Source organism: Manduca sexta, chromosome 6, assembly GCF_014839805.1.
Source record: "Manduca sexta isolate Smith_Timp_Sample1 chromosome 6, JHU_Msex_v1.0, whole genome shotgun sequence".
Taxonomy (NCBI): Eukaryota; Metazoa; Arthropoda; class Insecta; order Lepidoptera; family Sphingidae; genus Manduca; species Manduca sexta.
The window spans coordinates 16,501-36,651 of record NC_051120.1 but is presented as its reverse complement, the minus strand read 5'-3'; the positions used below and the strand labels follow the sequence as shown (position 1 = coordinate 36,651).

Below are 20,151 nucleotides of genomic sequence, written 5' to 3'. Positions count from 1 at the left end.
GTCTACTTCTCACACACACACGCACACATTTACATCATGCGTGCGCAGCACAATTACGCCATCAAGACAGTTTATTTCCAGCTAAGCCAAAAAGCAAAAATAAACCGCCTCCAAAAACCACTAATATGAATGTGGCGTATGCCTAGGGGATCGTGTACATTACACGTGTACAATGTTACATTATTTAGATTTCACATTGACATTACTTTAATTCACGTCTTGCTAATATTATTTAAATTCTAACTGGATTTTATTTATACCACTTATTTACTCTAATTACGGGTTAAGTATTACTAACAAGGGTTCTTTGTAAAAAAATTTAACACCAATTTAATGTTTTACGTCATAATATATTCGAATGTACGCATAATAATGTATTATTTATTATGGAAATATTGGTTTTACAATATGTATGGTTGCAACTGTGTTTCAATTTTGTCATAAAATGTTATCGGTAATATTTATGACGCTGGAAATTGCTTCGAAATAAAGTCAAAATCAAATATTCGAGATGATTCTATTATTTTTCGTAGGTATGTTTAAAATACTAGTCTATTATATTTCAGGGAATAGTTTAGTAAGTTGAAAATATCTAATATGGCATGAATTATGTCATCAATTTATTTTAACTTTTATTTGATTTAAATCATTTTGTAAATGTAAGTAATTCAGTGACATCTTTTTAGCCATGAGGCTTCCATGTCTAGTTGTTGGCCAAAACTTGGGTGAAGAATATAATATAATGATTTAGAGTGTGAAGTTTGTGCTTAATGTGATATAGGACAATATGGAATTTCATATATTATATATAACTCAAAATTCATAGCTAATTGACACTAATATGGTTAACATGATATGTTTTTTCTAGTTTTATCCTCGTGCCATTGGAGTACACAACATCTCACATACGTAAATATTTTTATTCATAATGTGTACATTCAGGCACAAATGAACGCACCGTAAGCCATTCTGTATTAATTGGTAAATCATTTTGTCGTTATCCGTGTATAAATTTATTTGAGCCTGATTGTACATATACTTTATTACCATAGAAAGTTATCAATTAGTTATTAGGTAGCTGACAAAACATCAAAATGTTTTCAATAAGGGCGGACACGGGAAGGAAGATGGTGGGAACTAATAATTTTATTTAATTATAATCGTCGATTAAAAATTCGCATATAATGTAAAATGGCATATAATTATTTGAAATTAATATACAAAACAACAGGAAATCATTCCGGCTCAATGTTTTTGAAGCGATTATGTGCTTTAAATTTGATAGATTTATTTACATTAGATCTAACAAGAGTATTACGCCACATATAGTCACGCTTCAAACCACGCTAATAACACCGCCATAGAAACAAACATATTTTTACGTATGCTGTTGTGACCTTGGGTAAGTTTAGAAATGGGAGGCGATGGATGTAATAACCTAAAGCCTCGTACTATGTTAGAGTCCAAATATTTAAACGAAGGTCCTTGAGCGGTGAGTTAGCTTCAGGAACATTTTTATTTGCTCAGTTTGGTTATAAGCACCGCTTAACAACACATGTCTAACATGCTCGGCTTCTGGCCAATATTTTAAAATAGATTTTTGTAGAAATCATTTAGATTTATATGCCATTATATCGTACCTCCTGTCAGTATCTACAATATGCCAGCGGACAACTCGTGGCATTAGAACAAGGCCTATGAGACAATAACCTCCAAAACCTGTCGACACGTGATGAAGCGAAATCACGTGTTATAAGTTATGCGCGAGTAAAAAGTGGAGTCACTTTAGCGATCAGTGTATAAAGAATAAAACCCGCGAATGACAGCGCCTGACTAGAGCTGATTTCGAGGTAAGGTTAAAAAAAAAATAGAATCATCTTATCAGTACTCCAGCTTAAATGGATGTTTTCAGAATCTAAAATTTTGTTCACAATTTTATAATATGTAGATGGGAATAAAGTAAAGATTTTTATCAATTTATCCTTAAACACATTATATTTCATCGCTCACACACCTGGTAACAAACGAATTGTGATAGATACGGAACACTAACTTTTGATTTTGCTACATATTTTAAGTTGCTTGCTGTACATGCGCGGACTCAGGAAGATAATCATATGACCTTTCTTTCGATTAATTATATAGCATATTAAAAAGAGGTTTACGGAATAACAAAGTCAAATGACAGCTTCCAGTTGCACTTCAAAAAGTTAGTGAGGTATTTAGAAGCCGAAATGACGATCTACTTTTCTTAAATTCCGAATGCTTGCTAATGTCGACGCAACCAAAGTTAGATAATTCATCTGCCTTTTTAATAGTCTATGCAAAAAAAAATGGGTGACGCATAAATAAAATACGATTTTTTATTAACATGGTTAAACTACGCCCACTGTCCCAACCTCCAAGCATGCCACCCCATTATGATATTATTGATATATAAGAAAATAGTATTTTTTTAAATCTCAAATGCTTATTCTTAATCCGTATCTGCTACGGTAAAAAAGCTTTTAAATAAGTGCGTGGTTTCTAAACAATCAGGTTTTATAATAAGTATCTTTCCTGACTACACAAGTGCGCATAAAATAATATTTCTTAAAAAAAATTCAGCTCTTAGATGTTTTCTTATAGCAAACCAGCAGGCAAGTGGGTCATGGTAATAAGTGACTCACAAGATTCCTGAGGCTTTTGCGATGGGAGCTAGGAATCGTTGGACGAATGTAACTGTTTGATATTTTTATATTCTAGATTTGGTATGGCTCATGGCTTTGCTCGAGTAAATAGGCTTTCCTTCTACAATTCCCGTAAATGCGAAACCAGTGAGCGCCATCTATTTAAAAAAAACATTACGTTAACAGTGTGAATTACATAAATAGCCAAATAACAAATCCGTTCCGCTGTTTCTATGTTTACTTCTAACAAACGTCCAAACATTTGCACAAACAATTGCATTTGTAATATCAGTAAGATAAAATAAAATATTATGATTTCCAAAAAATTATAAATTAAAAAAAACCTCTGGGAAAATCTTTAATTTAAAAACACAGTAATCTATATACAGTTCTACTGGAGTAATACACTTGGTTCATAATATTGGGTTGCTTGTAGTCTTGAAAATTGAACATTTTATCTGAGGTAATTCCCCATTGCATATGCCTTAATGAGGTTTCTGTTCATAACTCGTTTGCTCTGAGGGTATCAGTTGATTTATAGAAACAAATTTGGCTCACGACTCTGCTAGCAAACCAGTTTTTTCTCAGAATAAAAGAAATCAAATTTAAATAAGGTCTTGTTACTCGGTAGAGTAGCTTTCTATTGAACGATTTAAGAATCGATAGAAGAATTCAAGAGATTTGAGGATTTCCGCATTGAATCGCATCTAGTGCAACAGATATGTCATTGTATACAGCGTGGTAATGTGGCTAGCGTTATGGGTACCTTTGCGCCAGGTATGGTCCGTGGCGTCCTCTTCGATTAGGTTTAAGAGATATGTTCACAATTATGTTCAAATTTATCAGAATTGTAATGACTATTTTATTTGTGCAAATATTCAAGAGATTATCTTCTACATGTAAAGAAATGGTTACTAATAATAATATTGGTGAATTTTTAAAAAAAAATTAAAGTCTGGAACCTCATACCGGCCTTTTTAAAAACGTGTATATTAACATAATTAATAACATTTTGTGGAACAGGTCTGTTAATATACATTATACTAAAATATGAAATAGCAATAGGATACATAAAAAGTATTCACATATTTCATGTACCTAAATGATTTCCTAAACCAGTGGTTATTACATTGAAAAGGCCGTGACCCACCTAAACAAAATTTTCAAATTCTGGACTCATCTCAGACCTGTAATGATGTAATATTTAATTCGTTTTCGAGACCGTTCGGCAGTTGACCTGATCGGTTGATGTATTAGTATTTTTCAAAATAAATGTACATAACGAAATAGTTTTTAGAAAGTTTTCTTATGAAATTTTATGTCACATCTTTTTTTTTTAATGTATTCGTTCTACCAAACACAATATCGAATTAAAACTTGGAGATTAACAAAAAAAATGATACAGAAATTGAAATAATATATCATAAAAACTATTTCGTTACGGTACATTTATTTTGAGAAATACTCTTATACTTTTTCCTTGGGCCACCCAAATTCTCTCACACGCACTAGTGGATCGCGACACAAAGTATGGAAAGCGCTAATCTAAATTAAGTACTGGCCTAATTTTTTTTAATTTACTGAATAAAATTTTTCACGTTTCGATGGTGTACCTAATTCAGTTAAGACTAGTTGATTTAATTTACATGTAAATGAACTCTTGATTCTAAGATCTTCCTTTCCCCAGGACCTAGCGGTAGTGAATGTATTGTGTAACATTTAGTAAATACAAAGACCGGGGCACAGTCTAAAATAAATGAAAGAGTCTGTAGTAGCAAATATAAGCAACACTAAACCAATTTAATTGATGATCCATCGAATAGTTGTGGTAATAGTTAAATAATGATTAGTGATATGAATTGACTTGTATTTGAATGCTTTTACCTCGGTGGCGTGGATGTATAGCGTGTTGCGTGTGTAGTACACCACTCTGAAGTCCGAGGTTTGATTACCGGGCCAGGCGGTGATGCTGGGATTTCTCCTTAGTATTATATTGGATGTGGGATGTATGTCCGATATCCTTGCCTCTTATCACATAATGGGATAGATCACACTTGGTGGAAGTGAGTGCACCTCTTCCTACCCCATCTTCATAAGTGTGATATGTTGCCGTTTTTATTGAAAATACTTTCGAAAACTATAAACTACTTTATAATACTATTTACCAAACAAACAGATTTAGAAGATATAACTGTTTATATTACAGCCAATAAACTACTGCAACATGGCGTCTGTCTGTATCCATGACAACCGTGTGGTGTGCGGTTCGACTCCCGATGGCTGTAGCAGGAGAAGATTCCTCGACCAGTGCGATATGTACGAATACAACTGCGACTATGGAACGAGTATGTATTTTCTGATATAATAATAATATCAGCCCTGTATTATATACTGTCTCACTGCTGGGCACGGGCCTCCTCTACTACGGATAGGGGTTAGGCCTTAGTCCACCACGCTGGCCTAGTGCGGATTGGTCAACTTCACATACCTTCAAAATTCCTATAGAGAACATCTCAGATTTGCAAGTTTTCTCACTATGTTTTCTTTTATCGTTAAAGCAAGCAATAATTCACAAAGAATACGCATATAATTTTAGAAAAGTCAGAGGTGTGTGCCCTTGGGATTTGAACCTGCGGATTTTCGTCTCGGCAGTCCGTTCTACACCCAACTAGGCCATCGCTGCTTACTTGACTGATATATTTAAAGCTTATTAAACGTAGTATACTTTTCTAGAAATGAGATTAATATATTTTTAATGTATGAGTTATTGGGTGATGGTAGTGTTACTAAGTTTACTTATTTATAATATTATTAATATAAAATGTTCCTAAATGTAAACGAATAACATCAATATTTAAAAGCATGAACTCTAGAGAATATTTTGTAGGTGGTTAAACAAGATCATAATATTAAAATTCTCTTTATCGACATAAATAGACATAAGTATGATATTTGTTTCTTTATATGTTTAAAGGCTTTGAGTCTCTTAGGAGACTATGCCAGCTTTATATTTAATACTATAAACAGATCAAGTTATAACCAGTTGCAAACAATTTTATTAAAGGAAAGGTCGCGACTTTGGTCGTGAAAGAGTATTTCTAGAATAAAAGTCCCGCTTTATATTTTCCCGGGTCCTTCCTAAATCTCATACTTAACGCCAAATTTAATTTCATTGAAATTTGTTCGGTTTTTGAGTTAAGCGCGTTCAGACAGACGCGACAGGGGACTTTGTATTATAATATGAAAGAATTACAGTTATTAAATAACTTTCGTTTAAAAAGAAATACCTTTAATCACGATTTTGTTTTTTCTGTTTCCATCACTATTAGTTAAGTTTGTAATAATAGAAATGTCTTAATAAATTAATAATCAATATAATATAAACGTTTGTAACATCTCTAATTTTGTATACCAAAACCAAAGAGACTTTCATCGGAGTAAAACCACAGAATATTGCATAGTACTAAAACTAACTCACAGATAAAACTTTTATTTAAACTAGGGCCTATTTCACAAGATTTAACTGCATTTTATTTGACAATTACTGTGTTAAATACCTAATGTAGATAGTATTCATTTTATTACCATTTATTTAGGAGTATTAGGGTGTGACTTTTGTATTTGGTCGTTTTATACATTTGATGAGAAGCTGTGAAACAGGCCCTTAATGTTTTATCTGTTATTACAGAATACACGACGAAAATCGATACGCCCTGTATGGGAACACAACAAGATATCGGTTGCTGAAGATATTAATTTAAATAAATGATTATAAACTATTCTTCTGGTTTTACTCCGATTGCCGAAGAGTCACGTGTAAGAAAATTGCTTCTTGTAAAGTGTTTATTTACAATGTTGTCTTCATTCAGAGATTACATGTACTTATTCTTTTACCTATGTATTCTATCTACTATTTGTATGTAACAAAGTGTTTTTAAATAGTAATAGGCAATTTGCGAACTGTTTAAAGAAAAGTTAAAAGTAAAATTAAAATGTATGATAACTACGCCATAAAATTTATATTTGAAGGAGATAGACATATTACACGAAGCAAGTTATAGATAAAGTGTATGCGAAACTACGGGCGCCTTATAACAGTTCAGTAGTTGATAAATATTTCCAGGGTACAGCGAAACCTATATACTGTATTGTACGTGGCCAAGTTTGGATCCATCACTAATAGAAAAACCAAATGGATTTACTGGTAATGCAGATTTGGAAACTAAAATAGCAGACCTTACCACAGTATCAAAGGCTATTCCAACTCTAATCATATTATCAAAGATTACGTTAACAACCACTCAAAGAAAGTCATCTCTTATCACTATAACAAAACAAATGGCTACGCCAGAACTAACGACTAAAGCGTTTAAAACTGGGTCAAAAATGAAAGCAACTACTAAAACTAGTTCTCAGGTTATAACTTCTAAAGCATCAACGTCCGATTTAATCATTCAAAAACTTCCAACAACTACACAAGTACAAAAAGAAAGGGATACTATATGTTGTCATAGACCCAAAACTTGGGAAACTACGACGGAAGAAGTGAAGTATATTGATGTAGATTTGGTCCCAGAATCCACTATTTTAGAAAGACCTATCGTTGTAGAAACAATTAAACTATCTAGTACCGACAGCAATATTACAAAACCTTCCATTGCGTCTAAGATTATCCCGAACACTACAGTTACTGGTGGTTCTACTAAAATGATCCTACAACATACAGATACTATTACGAGTGAAATTATTAGAACAATACATACAAAATCAAATACCACTAATATAAATGAAATTATTCCTACAACGTATACAGAATCTAATATTTCAGGATCTACTAATATGGAAAGCACACATTCATCAACCACTGAGTTTGTCAAAACTAAGTCTGCAGAAGCTACTGTGTGTTGTAATAGACCTGAAACGTGGGAGACAACTACGGAACCCGTTATCGACGTTTCAAAACGATTGATGAACTTTGAATCAGATATAACTAAAATGTCTTCAGAAACTACAACAGTATCAAAATTATCTAGTAAAGAAGGAAAGATGCTAACAAGCAAACCACGGACGTCTGTTAAAATAACAAAGAAACATCTAGATGTAGAAGAAACGTCAACTTTGTCTGTTCCTGCAACTACTGTAATTAAAAAAAATGTAATAAAAACAACGAAGAGAATTCCTACGATTATATCGTTAATTCCAAAGAAGAAAGGACTTTCTCAAAAGTCTTTATATTTAACTAAAACCTTCTTCAAGAAGGTGGTAGGCGGTATTCCGCAGTTTACAATATTATGTAAAGCGAATAATTGCGAGAGGCCTTTCACATGGGAAACTACTCCAAGGAGAATGAGATTTGGATAAATTTAGAATTTATAATAATAGGTAATATAAATGCGCCCAAATTTTGTGGAATAAACTATTTCATATAATATATTGCAAATTTTTTTTCGTTTATTATTTTTTATTATTTAAATAGGTAACCTTGAAGAATCAAAAAGTACGTACAGAAAATTATGAGACAAAATTTTTAATAATATCTTGTTTGACTTCTGAAAAGTAGTATACGTAATAGTAGTACAGGCATACAAACATAACATATAGCTTCACATCATCAATTTCTTAACATTGTTTCAGCCAGATGTTAAACAAGAAAAATACGTTATTAGCTTTCAGCATCCGGGGATTTTAGAGCGTTTTCAAGAATTTTCGATATTACCCGTTAAGAGAATAAAGGGGCGTACATCAATTTTGGCCATGGTGCCTGGGTACCTAAGGCCGGCCCTAGACGTATTGAACTTCTCTTCTCCGGTTTTCTGACGTCAGAAGAAACGTCTTATTAACCAGTCTCCAGTACCTTTAGACACTTACATATCAGAGGAGTCATGAATGCGCTATCAGCCTTTAGTGAGGTTTAGTTTAGCAAAAGAACTTTTAGCAGTTGAAATTATTATGTTTGTTGGGCATGCGCCTGTATTTAGAATTATTGAAATAGTCCCAGGAATATATATCTCTTGTAAAATATATTGCCGCAAGAACAAGGTCGTCTAAACTTAGGTTTAAAGCATGAATCAGTGAAGGAAGGATTTTCGTGTCTTAGAAAACCTTATGAAAGGCAGTTACAAGCTGTCACTTCATGTTGGTTTCTGCGATACACTGGACCCCTGGTCGAGCCAAGCCATGCTGTAAACAAATATGTCTAGTACAAGGATCTACAACTTTTAGGATAGGATTTAGATCTTTGCAATTATAATTAATTGTCATTACCGAGGTACGGTTTAATTTTAATGTCTGTATTTTGCAGATTTTGGACTAGATTTATGCGATCCTGGTGAAGATCGAACAACGGATATAGTTGTAATCAGTACAACAGAGAAGCCAATACAAGAAGATGATTATTTGAGCGTTGAAGAACTAAAATTAAGTGGGAAGGATATCAAAGATATGGAATCAAAAGTCTTAACACCAGAGCACCAATTCCATCCTAACTGTGATCGACCTCATTCATGGATTACTACGAAGAAAGGAGAAACAAGAGACTTCTACAGGGTTTTACAAGACAATATGTTGTTAAAAAGATGATAAAATCAAATAATTCCTTTTGCATTCCTACATTTTTCTTTCTAATATGATTCCCTATTTTAAAACATAACAGTTTTGTCTAATTTAGGAATATAGGTGTAGAATATTATATAATTATGCTACATCAAGCGTTTGTTATGTCTCAGTAATTATTTTAAAATTAATTACATGTGATTTTTCCTAATCGAATTTCGACGGCCGATCTCAAAGAAGATCAGCCAAGTACGTAAGAGATGTTATAGTGCATAAGTGTGTACGCAATACACAGGTGCACTCTCTGTTTCTTTACTCATATAGTCTGGTGAGAAGGCAATCCGATATGACCGGAGAGAGATCAAACGTAAGGACCAACGATCTTAGGTGCTTTCCGATGTGCAAGAGACTACGAGTTTACATAAAGTTTAATAATCATAATGATATCAACACTAACGCCTAATCAAAAAATTTAAGCAAATTTTCCAAACTACATTTTATTTGGTAGACTTTTCATCAATCTAATAATCTAAAAGGTTTCAAGACCAACACAGATAAATACAGCCTATTAGATAGCTAGTACTGGTGTTTTGTTGGTGGTAGGGTATATTTTGTATCCTCCTGGATAGAGACTACTGTACGCAAGGAGTTTAAACCCGCCATATTGACCTACATAAGTGCGTCGCGTTCCGAAATCAGCCTGAGTATACAAGGTTCAAATAGGCTGGCATAATTGTGTCGACAGTTGTTTAACTTCTCGACAATTAAAATTCTATATGGGTCCCACTCGGCTTACCATCAGATACAGTGGGGTCATTTAGCCGTATTTGTATAAAAAATATCTCAAGAGCGAGACAGGATTCACATGGTGGCAGTATAATAATAATGCACTCGATGTTACTATAATGTAGTAATACCTAAATAGTAAAATAAATGCTGCAGAGAAATAATAATACTTAATCCCTATTAGTAAAATAATCACCGGCAACAAAAAGTAAAACACTAGTTACTGACCCATCTGTTACTACCCCTATTTATAGTTTGATACCTCTACTGGATTTGTATTTTTTAAGTATCTATCCAATTTTAAATTCATTCATTATTGAATATTGCTTGTGCAAATAAAACATTCACAAAAATTATAACAATTTTATTCTAATAAACAGTAAATTATTACGAACACAATTTTATTGGCAGTATGATGTTAGGCACTAAAACGCCTTACAATCACACCTAAGTATAGACATCATAAACAAAATTTGAAAACCCTAATTCTTTTCTTAAAATATTTTTGTCAAGTAATTGGCTAATGTTACAATTCGTAATTTCCCTGTTTATTATTATGCCTTTATAAGGTTAACTTAAAGCTTAGAATAGTATGTACAATATCATTTATTAGCACATTTGGTGCTCTGTACACAGTACAGTAAAAATCTCATATTTTCATCCGGGGAAGTAGTCTTCACAAAGTTAGCGATCGAAAACTCCTGCAAGTACAATTCATTATCAATTGGGTCTTAATTTTGATAATTAATATGCTTATAATCGTATCGGCAAGCCTTTACGATCGCTAACTGATGATAACTCTACCATCCCTGTGAATAGTCAATAAATTACTTGACTAGCATTGGTTTGCTCGCTTCGCTTAATTTGCTCTGTTTCTTTCTAAAGGTGTTAATAAAGAAATCGTCAGCAAATATCTTTGTTTCACCTTTATAGTATGATTCTATTTCCACCAAAGTTTTATTTTCAGTTTCAGGCAAGAAAAAGTAAAGGTAAATCGTGCCGACAAAGGCAAAAGTAGCATAAATAGCAAAAACACCGCTGAGATGAAAAGTAGCTTCTAAATTATAATTCGTTTTAGATGCTAGAAATAAAATAGTATAACAAAAGGCAGCTGCAGTACCCGTGGCGACTCCGCGGCTCCTGGAACAAAATGTGTAAATTAGTGCGTTTCTCAGTATACTTATGAGCTCGAGGGACCTAAATTATTTAAGTTTGGGCAGTAATCATTCTTATATTTTCTACGCTCATCTAAACAAAATCAAAAATACTTTTTGTATATATAGGCCAGAAAAAACATTTTTTTCTACAATATTGAAAGTTCTAATTGGTATTCTTTGTCGACACTTATTTAAAATAGCGACATCTATATGTCTTACACTATAACTCGATTCTGTGATTATATAATATAAAAGGTAAATTAAATTATAGACATCAAGTCTCAAATTGAATTTCGTATATATATTACGATCAATTCTAGGATAAAGTAGGTATCTTATAAATATAATATTCTATAATAAATGATGGTCCATTAACATAATTGAAAATAGCTTTAAATGTAAAAAAACTAATTTCCTCTTACCTAAAAGGAAACACTTCGGACAGCAGTATCCATGGTATCCCAAGACTAGTGAAGCACACCAGTGCCATAAACAAGAACAGTGGAAGTATTTCTTTCTTTTCAGTAAACGTGATCGATTCGTATGAAAACACGTCGGGTGATATGCTCGTTCTCGCGTAAATGCTAAGACCGAGGCTGCATAAAGCAGTGGCGAATAGAGAACCGAGGATTAACTTCCTCTTTCCTATCGTCTTCACTATTACTGCTGATAAGAGGCTCATGAGTATGAATACTGCTCCAACTAGGACCTGAAACGAGAATAGATTAGAGTTTTTTGTTTTGGCAATTGTACATTATAATAATAATAATAAGCCTTTTATTTCTTGCCAATTACATATTCAACAAATTTAAATTATATTAACTAAAATTTAACATTATGCGAATTTAAAGTTAAAGGTAGATTTGAGTTATTATCGTCTCTAAAAATTTCGCCGCTCTACAACGCAATTAACATTACTGATCATTCAACTCTCTTTGTTTTTACATGACTACGTAGTGTAATTTTGTTATTGTAGATCAAATTAAAACAATAACAAGCAAAGTGTGGATCAAATATAAATTAACGACAGACTACACTCCTCGCTGGTTACAATTATTGTGCTGGCCTTTTTTGCAAGTTGCAGGATATATAATCAAACCTAAAACCTGCTAGGCGTTGGCTCTATATACCCTGGTACGAAATATATATGAAACCTTCCTTCTAACGAATTTAGCAAAAAGTTCTAGGCTTATATGTCTTTGAAATTAAGTAACCTTAAAAATAAAATGTAAGATTGACGATGTTCGTTACATTCAATTGCGTCGTGAGGTATTCTTAATACACTTTGAGGTTTTATCATCCAATTAGAGACTTAAAAATAAACATAGTAAACATGTATTAAGAGAGGTAATTAATTTCATTGCAATCATTATAAATAACTTTTTGTTCATAACACATGGTATTGCACAATGTTCGTAAAATAACCTTCTATGTTTTTTTTGGAACTACATATTATGCAAATCAATAAAAGGCGGGCTGACTGGTTTCCTCTCAATTCATTGACCATAGGTTCATATTAGATCTTACTGGCTAAAACGAAAATTACGACGATCTATTGCACAATACTTGAAAACAAGATCTTAAATTGTTTTTTGATATTATATGATAGATGCAAAGTCGGACATGGTTCCTCCATATTCATTAAGGTTTTAATCACGTAATAAGTAGTCTAATGAGATATAATAGGATTTATGCAAAATGGATAATCTCTTTATCTCGCCTCCTTTTAAATTATATTGGTCTCTATTTACTATAACACGTTTTTTAGAGACCAAGGTTTAAAGAATTTGACCTAATGTTAAGTTACTACCGTTTGTGAGCGATTATTTATTTTAGAATCATTTTTAAGCCGCATAGAGTTGTTAAAATATCGCAGATCTTTAACATGGTCTTCTAATAACCCTTTTATTTCTTCAAACTTTGGTAGGTAACACTTCTCTAAATTATTGAGAGTATGTTATTTAAATGCAATAGATACCTACGTTGTTACACGAATAGAAATGACCAACGAAACCTGTTAGAATTGGTACCTTCTAAAAATATTACTTATAATAAAATTATATTAAACATAACAAGACATAATATTAACATTTTTATTTAAGGCGATACCTCAAGGTCCATTTTCATACATTTTGTTTCACCTTTAATCTGGGTAACTAAACAAGTATTAGTAAAGAATTTAAATTCACGTCTAGTTAGTAATTAGTTCTCGCAGTTGAAGAAAAACGTAAAAATAATTAATAATCATGGATATTTCTGCCTTTAAAATTTCGTCATATTAAATTTTAAAGGCCGAAATATCCATGATTATTAATTATTTTACGTTTTTCTTCAACTGCGAGAACTAATCACTAACTAGACGTGAATTTAAATTCTTTACTTGCCAATACTTGTTTAGTTACCCAGATTAAAGGTGAAACAAAATGTATGAAAATGGACCTTGAGGTATCGCCTAATATAAAAACTTTATTAAAACTTTATTTATTAAAAACTTTACTATAATATTAAAGTTTTCATTCTTTATTTTATATAAAAACTTTAATAATATCGTGCATATTTGTTATCGATCAAAATTTTTTTTCCTCCTCGACTATTTTAAGAAAAACCAGTTGCACATATAATATTGATTCATATTTGCCACGTGTATATTTTTATGAATTGTACGTTCATAGGTAACAATATTGAGGTTTGTAAAAAAATTTACAAGCGTGGCGTCTTTATATTTGTTTACATCTACATTCAGCACTTGGTCAAGGCCTTTTTCTTCCCGATACCAATAATGTTTACCAAAGCTTTTATTGGACAGGCCGGCATAATTGTATTGACTGTTGAGGATCGATGATAGCTCGTAAACTAATATTCTTTCTGAATTCAGTTACCATCAGTTGCAGAAGCGTCAATTTACCATTTTCGTGTAAAAAACAACTTGAAAAAAAACTGTTAAATACTTACCACAATAGTTTTGGAGTCGTACTTCATTCCTAAAGCTTTACAAATATTGACCATGTTCGGTCTCACTGGTAGCAATCCACTCATCGTGTGGAATAGGAAATATGCCATCACTAAAGTAAAAGGTCGCATCGTTTCCTTAACTAATAGCACATGCTTGAATTTGAACATGATTCTTCTGAACACATTCGCGTTTTTGTGTTCGCAATCTTCTACGGATAATCTGTCTTCTTTGGTGCAAATAACACATTGTTGGATTACGTCATTGTATTGAAGAAGTTGATCAAACTCCTCTTGGACGTCTTCGGGTTTCGCCCAGCCTCGAAGGCGACAGAGGGAATGCAGAGCGTCTTTCTGACGACCCTTAGATAGCAGCCATATTGGAGTCTCTGGTACCTGGAAATATTGATGATCATCTTTAAAAAATATATTTTAACTACAAACTTATAATAAATAACTGCTCCTACAATTTATAATTATTTTCTTTATTAATATTAATATGTTTATTAATATGTTCACCAGCAGCTCCAATGAATATTAAAAAATGATTCTGAATAATATTATCATCAGAAGCAAAAGATAATTTGACATAGGCATACCTTTTCATTTAACTATTACTTTCAAAATTCAAAAACAAAGCCTATTTTTTTCTTTGAAAATTGCAAGTCATTAAAATCCATAACACGGTTACTAAGCAAAAATATACTGAGGTTGCTAGTTAAATTGATTAATTCATAATTGGTTCATAATGATAATAGCATTTTAATCATATTTTCATGGCCAAGATCAAGAAAAAGACTATGACGGTAAGTATGAACTTATGCCTTTAATCATTTTAATCGCCAGAGAATTCTAAGCACGTCTCTGACCTTTGACTCTTGAAAATTGGGAATCGGTAATGGATGGATATATTGAGCTTATAGCATTGCTACGAACAGTATAAAAAACAACAATAATGTAGCTATATCATGTCTGATTTCCAGAAGATAAGTAGCAATACTAAATAGTAATCTGGATAAAACAGTACATTCTAATTCTGTTCTAAGATTGTAATTAGAAATTACGAAGTCTATCGATCATTAAATCATAAAATACATACAAATGTCTTGACTATCGAGAATGGAATAGAACAAAACAATACAAATCTTACAATTGTACCACTACAATTGATCAATTGCTTCAATTAGTATTTAGTCGGATTGTAAGGTACTAGAATTTTATTTGGTTAAAAATAAAGTTCTCAGTTGAAAGTATGTGGATATCTTGAAATCTTGATTCAGAGATTGACGTAAGCAAGTAACAAGTTTTGATGATGGACCGGTTCTAAATCTACAACAGTTTGGTTCTTTTTACTGATTCATCACGGAAATATACATAACAGTCGTTATAGGGCCGTAAAATTAAAATTATTCGATCAAATAAAATAGAACAAAGTTGGTATCGTATAATTGGTATTGAACAAGAATACCGAGGTGATTAGTATTAATTTATTATCTTACCTACAAACATTCTTAATTCATATTTGATAATATATTAACTAAGCACTGTTCGATCTTGTATTCCTTAGATTTGCTGGTGGTAGGATTCATTTTATATCTGCCCGGGTAGCGACCACCGTACACAAGGTGTTAAAACCCGCCATAGTGGCTCACGTAAGTGTGTCGCGTTCCGGGATAAACCTGTTAATATCCGGTTCCAACAGACCGGCATAATTGTGTCGACTGTCGAGGGTAATCATCCCTCATCAGTCGTATATATTAGACCGACCCCATCCACTTACAAAAAACTTGAGATTGAGACTATGCTGATTAAACTAAATCAAGGATAAATAATGTAAAATCAAGGACAAACAATAATAAATTTAATGATGATTATGGCTTAATTGATTTGACTGAGCTTTTAGGATATGTTGCCTAATTTCGAGCATCTCTGTAGGATCCTAGGTTAGTCGTTTTAGAACTACTTACAATGTTTCGTCCAACTGGGAATCGAAACCAGGAACTCCTATTTATAGCCCATCCATCTACACTTCCAGTAGGCCATATTAACGCGCGTTGTTGTTATGTGGTATAAATAAATGCAACTACTTAATAAATATTTACAATTTTATCTAAAGTTACGTAACCAGAACGAAACGTGTGGAAGGTAATTGGTTAAAACTTAAAAAAACAAAGTATGTAAATATGTCGGAATGTGTCCAAACGGGTTCCAAGAGAAATCTAATAAGGTCGAATTAGATTAACTAATGTTGTCACTTTAGGCCTCTAATGACTCACGTCTACGGAATATTTTTGACCACTGACGAGACAACTGACAGCAAAGGAAAGAATGGTAGTACATAAATCATACCTTTGCAACGTTACCATGAACTTGCGATTACAAAGCTCTGTTAGGCAGTAAGGAACTCTCCTCATCCTGGGAGTGATACTAAGGGCCGTATATACAGGGTCATTTTGACATTGCGGTACTAAATGAAACCACATACTCGTCTTCACTTTTACTGACATTGTGCCGAAAATCATCCAATAATAACTAATATTTTCACGAAAAATCCTTGTTTTAGTTTTCTGATTTTTTGATCATATTCTAGTTTAATGTGAATATGGCGTGTGCTGGGGTGTAATTTTACTGAAAGTATGATGTTGACACTGCAACGAATTCTCTTAGACTATTAGTGGTGGCTTTAGGGCGCGTAAAATTAAAAATACTTTTTATTATTATTTATATTGTTCGAAACTTACACTTTTTATTTTACATCTACGGCTCAAGTCACTTATTATTAATTCTAAGTAGATAAGTATGGGGTTTCATTTAGTAACGCGATGTCAAAATAATCCAGTATACAAATCAGATGTTGTCAAATGAAACTTAGCATCTTACAGTCTTACTTATAAACTTGTTTTAGTGTTAAGAGCTTAACATCATCGGTTTCCTAATTTAAACCTAATTAAGAGGCAAGGTGGCGGGTTCTGATTTACAACTAATCGAGGAAATTTGTGTTTTAACTAAGCATAGCTTTGCGATATTTTTATAAATAAGGCTATTAAAGTCATCGTTATTTAATAAACATAACAGTATCTCAAAAGATATCTTAAGCGAGAACATATGACAAATTTTGACAACTGAATTTTGTTTTTTAACAAACGACGATTGAGATGATAACAAACTCGTAAATGACAACTCAAGCTGTGTTTATTTAATAATTTAAACCAATAAATGTCAACCTAAGGTCTTGATCAAGTAGAGATTGATTTATTAACATGGCTCTATGTCTCATGATACTCAACAGCCGAACTGGTTATGTCCTTCTAACTGAAACATAACAGTTCTTACAAGCTACCTGATGGAACAAATCGAGGATCAGGTAATGCATACTGAGACGGATTTATCACAATTTTCCCACCACCGATTTAGTCCACATTTTGAACGAAATGAAATTAAATTTCAATTTATTCAAAATGTTGATTAAATGGAGCGATGGATGAGCGAGGATATGGCGGAAGCTGACGAAATGAAATGAAATGAAATTTCGTTTCATAGGCCTCCCTAAAGATTTTCAGACAGACCTGTAAAACGCGGCCAGCATCCAAATATCCAGGATGTTCCTACGACCTTTATCAGCTGTTGTAATCTGTGATAAAATTCGGACGTAAATGATAAATATTAACTGGAACACTACTGTACCACTACACTACTATACTATATCCACCAAGTAAGTAGTCATAAGTTTTTTGAATTGTCCAATGCCCCCAAGATGGAAACAGACGTATTCACTTCAAAAAAACTTATTATTATAGCATAGATACAACAACTATTTGTTGTCAAGGTAAAGGTGTAACACTACACGATTTTGGTTAACTAAAAAACTGAACGAGGCTACGTGTTCATTATGAGTTATTATAAAAAACCTTTAGCTGTACAATATACATGTATTCATAGCATTATTTTTGAAGACTTTTCTGAAATGTGACTTCAAAGCAATTTTGTAAACCACAAACACCATAAGGTAAATAGATTTTGTAAGAAATAAAAATTTCGCGGAAATAAACACTTCCTAATAAGTCTTTTATGAACAGTAAGCTACTCAATTCGTTTGTAACTTTATTAATACTGATTATACATGATAATATTAATGTTCCGGGAAGAGTTAAGTAGACGAAGACACGTGCAACAGCTACTGTTAAATGCAATCGACATTCTAAAAATATCGATTATAATTTATTTATCAAGATCTTTTTGTTGAACTTGGATGTAAATAAACGATGTTAAAATAATGTGATTGTGCAGTTTTATTTCTTAAGCATCTTATATTCTGGCATTTAAGTAAACTAAATTATCTGACCTACATAGATTGTTTTGGTAAGAAATTGCCGTCTCATATACCAGCTTTAGGTACAAGGGATTCACGAATACCGTTTATTCTAGAAATTATGGTATTCTAAGCCCTATTGAGTGTTGCAAAATAATAATTTGTAATATAACTAAACCATCACTGATTGAAATAGAGAGAATTCGTTAATTTTAACGAACTGAAAATATATTTTTTATTTTGAACGTCAATTAATGTTTAAGCAATGCAACTTCCGACGAATATAGTTATGTAAACTAATCTGGCTGGTAATTATAGCCGGATCTAAAAAAAGTAGCCGACATTAATTATGTAAATAAGATATGGTGGAAATTAAATTTAATCGAACAACGACATAATATTTGGTATACGACTTTAGTTTTTTCTTTTTTTATGGAACCATGTTTATTCCCAGGTGTGACGGTCAAGGGCGAGGCCGGTAGGAAAAATCTAAATTATTAAGTACATATAATTAAATAGAGGCAATAGCCTAGTTGGGTGTGGAACGGACTGCTGAGACGAATGTTCGCAGGTTCAAATACCTAGGGCACACCTCTGACTTTTCTAAAATGATGTGTGTATTCTTTGCGAATTATTGCTTGCTTTAACGATGAAGGAAAACATCGTGGGGAAACCTGTATACCTGAGAAGTTCTCTATAGGAATTTTGAGGGTGCGTGAAGACTACCAATCCGCACTAGACCAGCGTGGTGGACTAATCCCTCTCAGTAATAGAGGAGGCCCGTGCCCAGTAATGAGACAGTATATAATACAGGGCTGATATTATTATTATGATTAAACAGACAAAACGGGTAGTTTCATACATTAAAACAAAAGAAACAAAAAAGAAAAGCTGTGACTAAAGAAGAGTCATAGAACCAGATATTAAAGTATATAGGTATAGACCGGACATTAAGGCCATATTGGTGCTCCAAAAGTGATTACGATTGGTAATAAGTCGCTGTCTTATTTGAAATGTCCGTATGACAAGACGTCACAGCGTCCTTAGATATTAATACAAAAATAATATTATTATAGAAAATATGCTAATACTCTCATTAAAAGCGTATTAATCATGATATGGAAAAAATATGAAGTATATTACATTGATGTTTTAGTATTTCACGGTAGATCGAGTAACTATCACATAAGCGTAAAATTTTTGTATGACAATTTATTCCAATGTCCGCTTTATATAATCTTACAAGTCTTTGAATAGAACACAAATTAGGGTTTTTGTCTTTTTTTTTGTATGTTAGCGCAGACTCGGAAACTGCCAAACGAATTTTAATACGGTTTTCGGTGGACAGAAAATACTATCTACTGGTGGTCTGTCATATGTGAGAGTCTGCCTAGGTTGGTACTACCGCAATGTCTATTTCTGCCGCCAAGCTGCAGTGTATGATCACTATTGTGTTCCGGTTAGAAGAACATTGGATTTCATTTTGATTGTTTAACTAGCGGACATAATAAGACTTAACATGTTATGTCTCAGAATGGCGAGCGCAGTGGAATACCAAACAATACTTTGTAATTCAAGGTGTTGGATGGTGTTTCTACTATTTATGAGTGATCGTATCGCTCACCATCAGACGAACGGTAAGCTGGCCTCGTCATTCGAAGCGATAAAATTAAATACTTGAGAGCAGAATATAAATCTTATATCATTTAAAATCGGATAAATTATTGAG

At 32.7% G+C, this 20,151-nt stretch overlaps 2 protein-coding genes across 4 annotated transcripts in view; one reads left to right on the top strand and one right to left on the bottom strand.

Annotated features, from left to right (window-relative positions):
• The first annotated feature begins 404 nt into the window (after nt 1-404).
• LOC115454342 lies at nt 405-9,270 on the top strand. Of its 3 annotated transcripts, XM_037447435.1 has the most exons (5): nt 405-533; nt 869-909; nt 4,876-5,014; nt 6,793-6,873; nt 7,498-8,086. In XM_037447435.1, the coding sequence occupies exons 1-5, from the start codon at nt 512-514 to the stop codon at nt 8,028-8,030; spliced, it is 816 nt and encodes a 271-aa protein (XP_037303332.1). In that variant the 5' UTR covers nt 405-511; the 3' UTR covers nt 8,031-8,086. The 3 variants fall into 3 exon arrangements, with proteins under 3 accessions (XP_037303332.1, XP_037303334.1, XP_037303333.1); XM_037447437.1 differs by lacking the exons at nt 6,793-6,873; nt 7,498-8,086 and adding an exon at nt 8,971-9,270; XM_037447436.1 differs by lacking the exon at nt 6,793-6,873 and having other exon boundaries at nt 7,498-8,087.
• Nucleotides 9,271-10,355: 1,085 nt separating this feature from the next.
• The window catches only part of LOC119193763 (facilitated trehalose transporter Tret1-like), a gene marked incomplete at its 5' end in the record, with an annotated part of 25,760 nt that continues 15,964 nt past the window's right edge, over nt 10,356-20,151 (bottom strand). The window contains 3 exon segments of the mRNA XM_037447438.1: nt 10,356-11,147; nt 11,587-11,873; nt 14,117-14,509. Of these exon segments, the coding sequence (XP_037303335.1) occupies nt 10,835-11,147; nt 11,587-11,873; nt 14,117-14,509 (993 nt within the window).

What these genes read in the sequence shown, in the direction of transcription:
- LOC115454342 (XM_037447435.1), top strand. Translation starts at nt 512, where the DNA reads ATGATTCTATTATTTTTCGTAG. An exon ending in GATTCTATTATTTTTCGTAG is followed by an intron (nt 534 to 868) that starts GTATGTTTAAAA and finishes TGTTTTTTCTAG; the next exon opens with TTTTATCCTCGTGCCATTGG. An exon ending in GTACACAACATCTCACATAC is followed by an intron (nt 910 to 4,875) that starts GTAAATATTTTT and finishes TTTATATTACAG; the next exon opens with CCAATAAACTACTGCAACAT.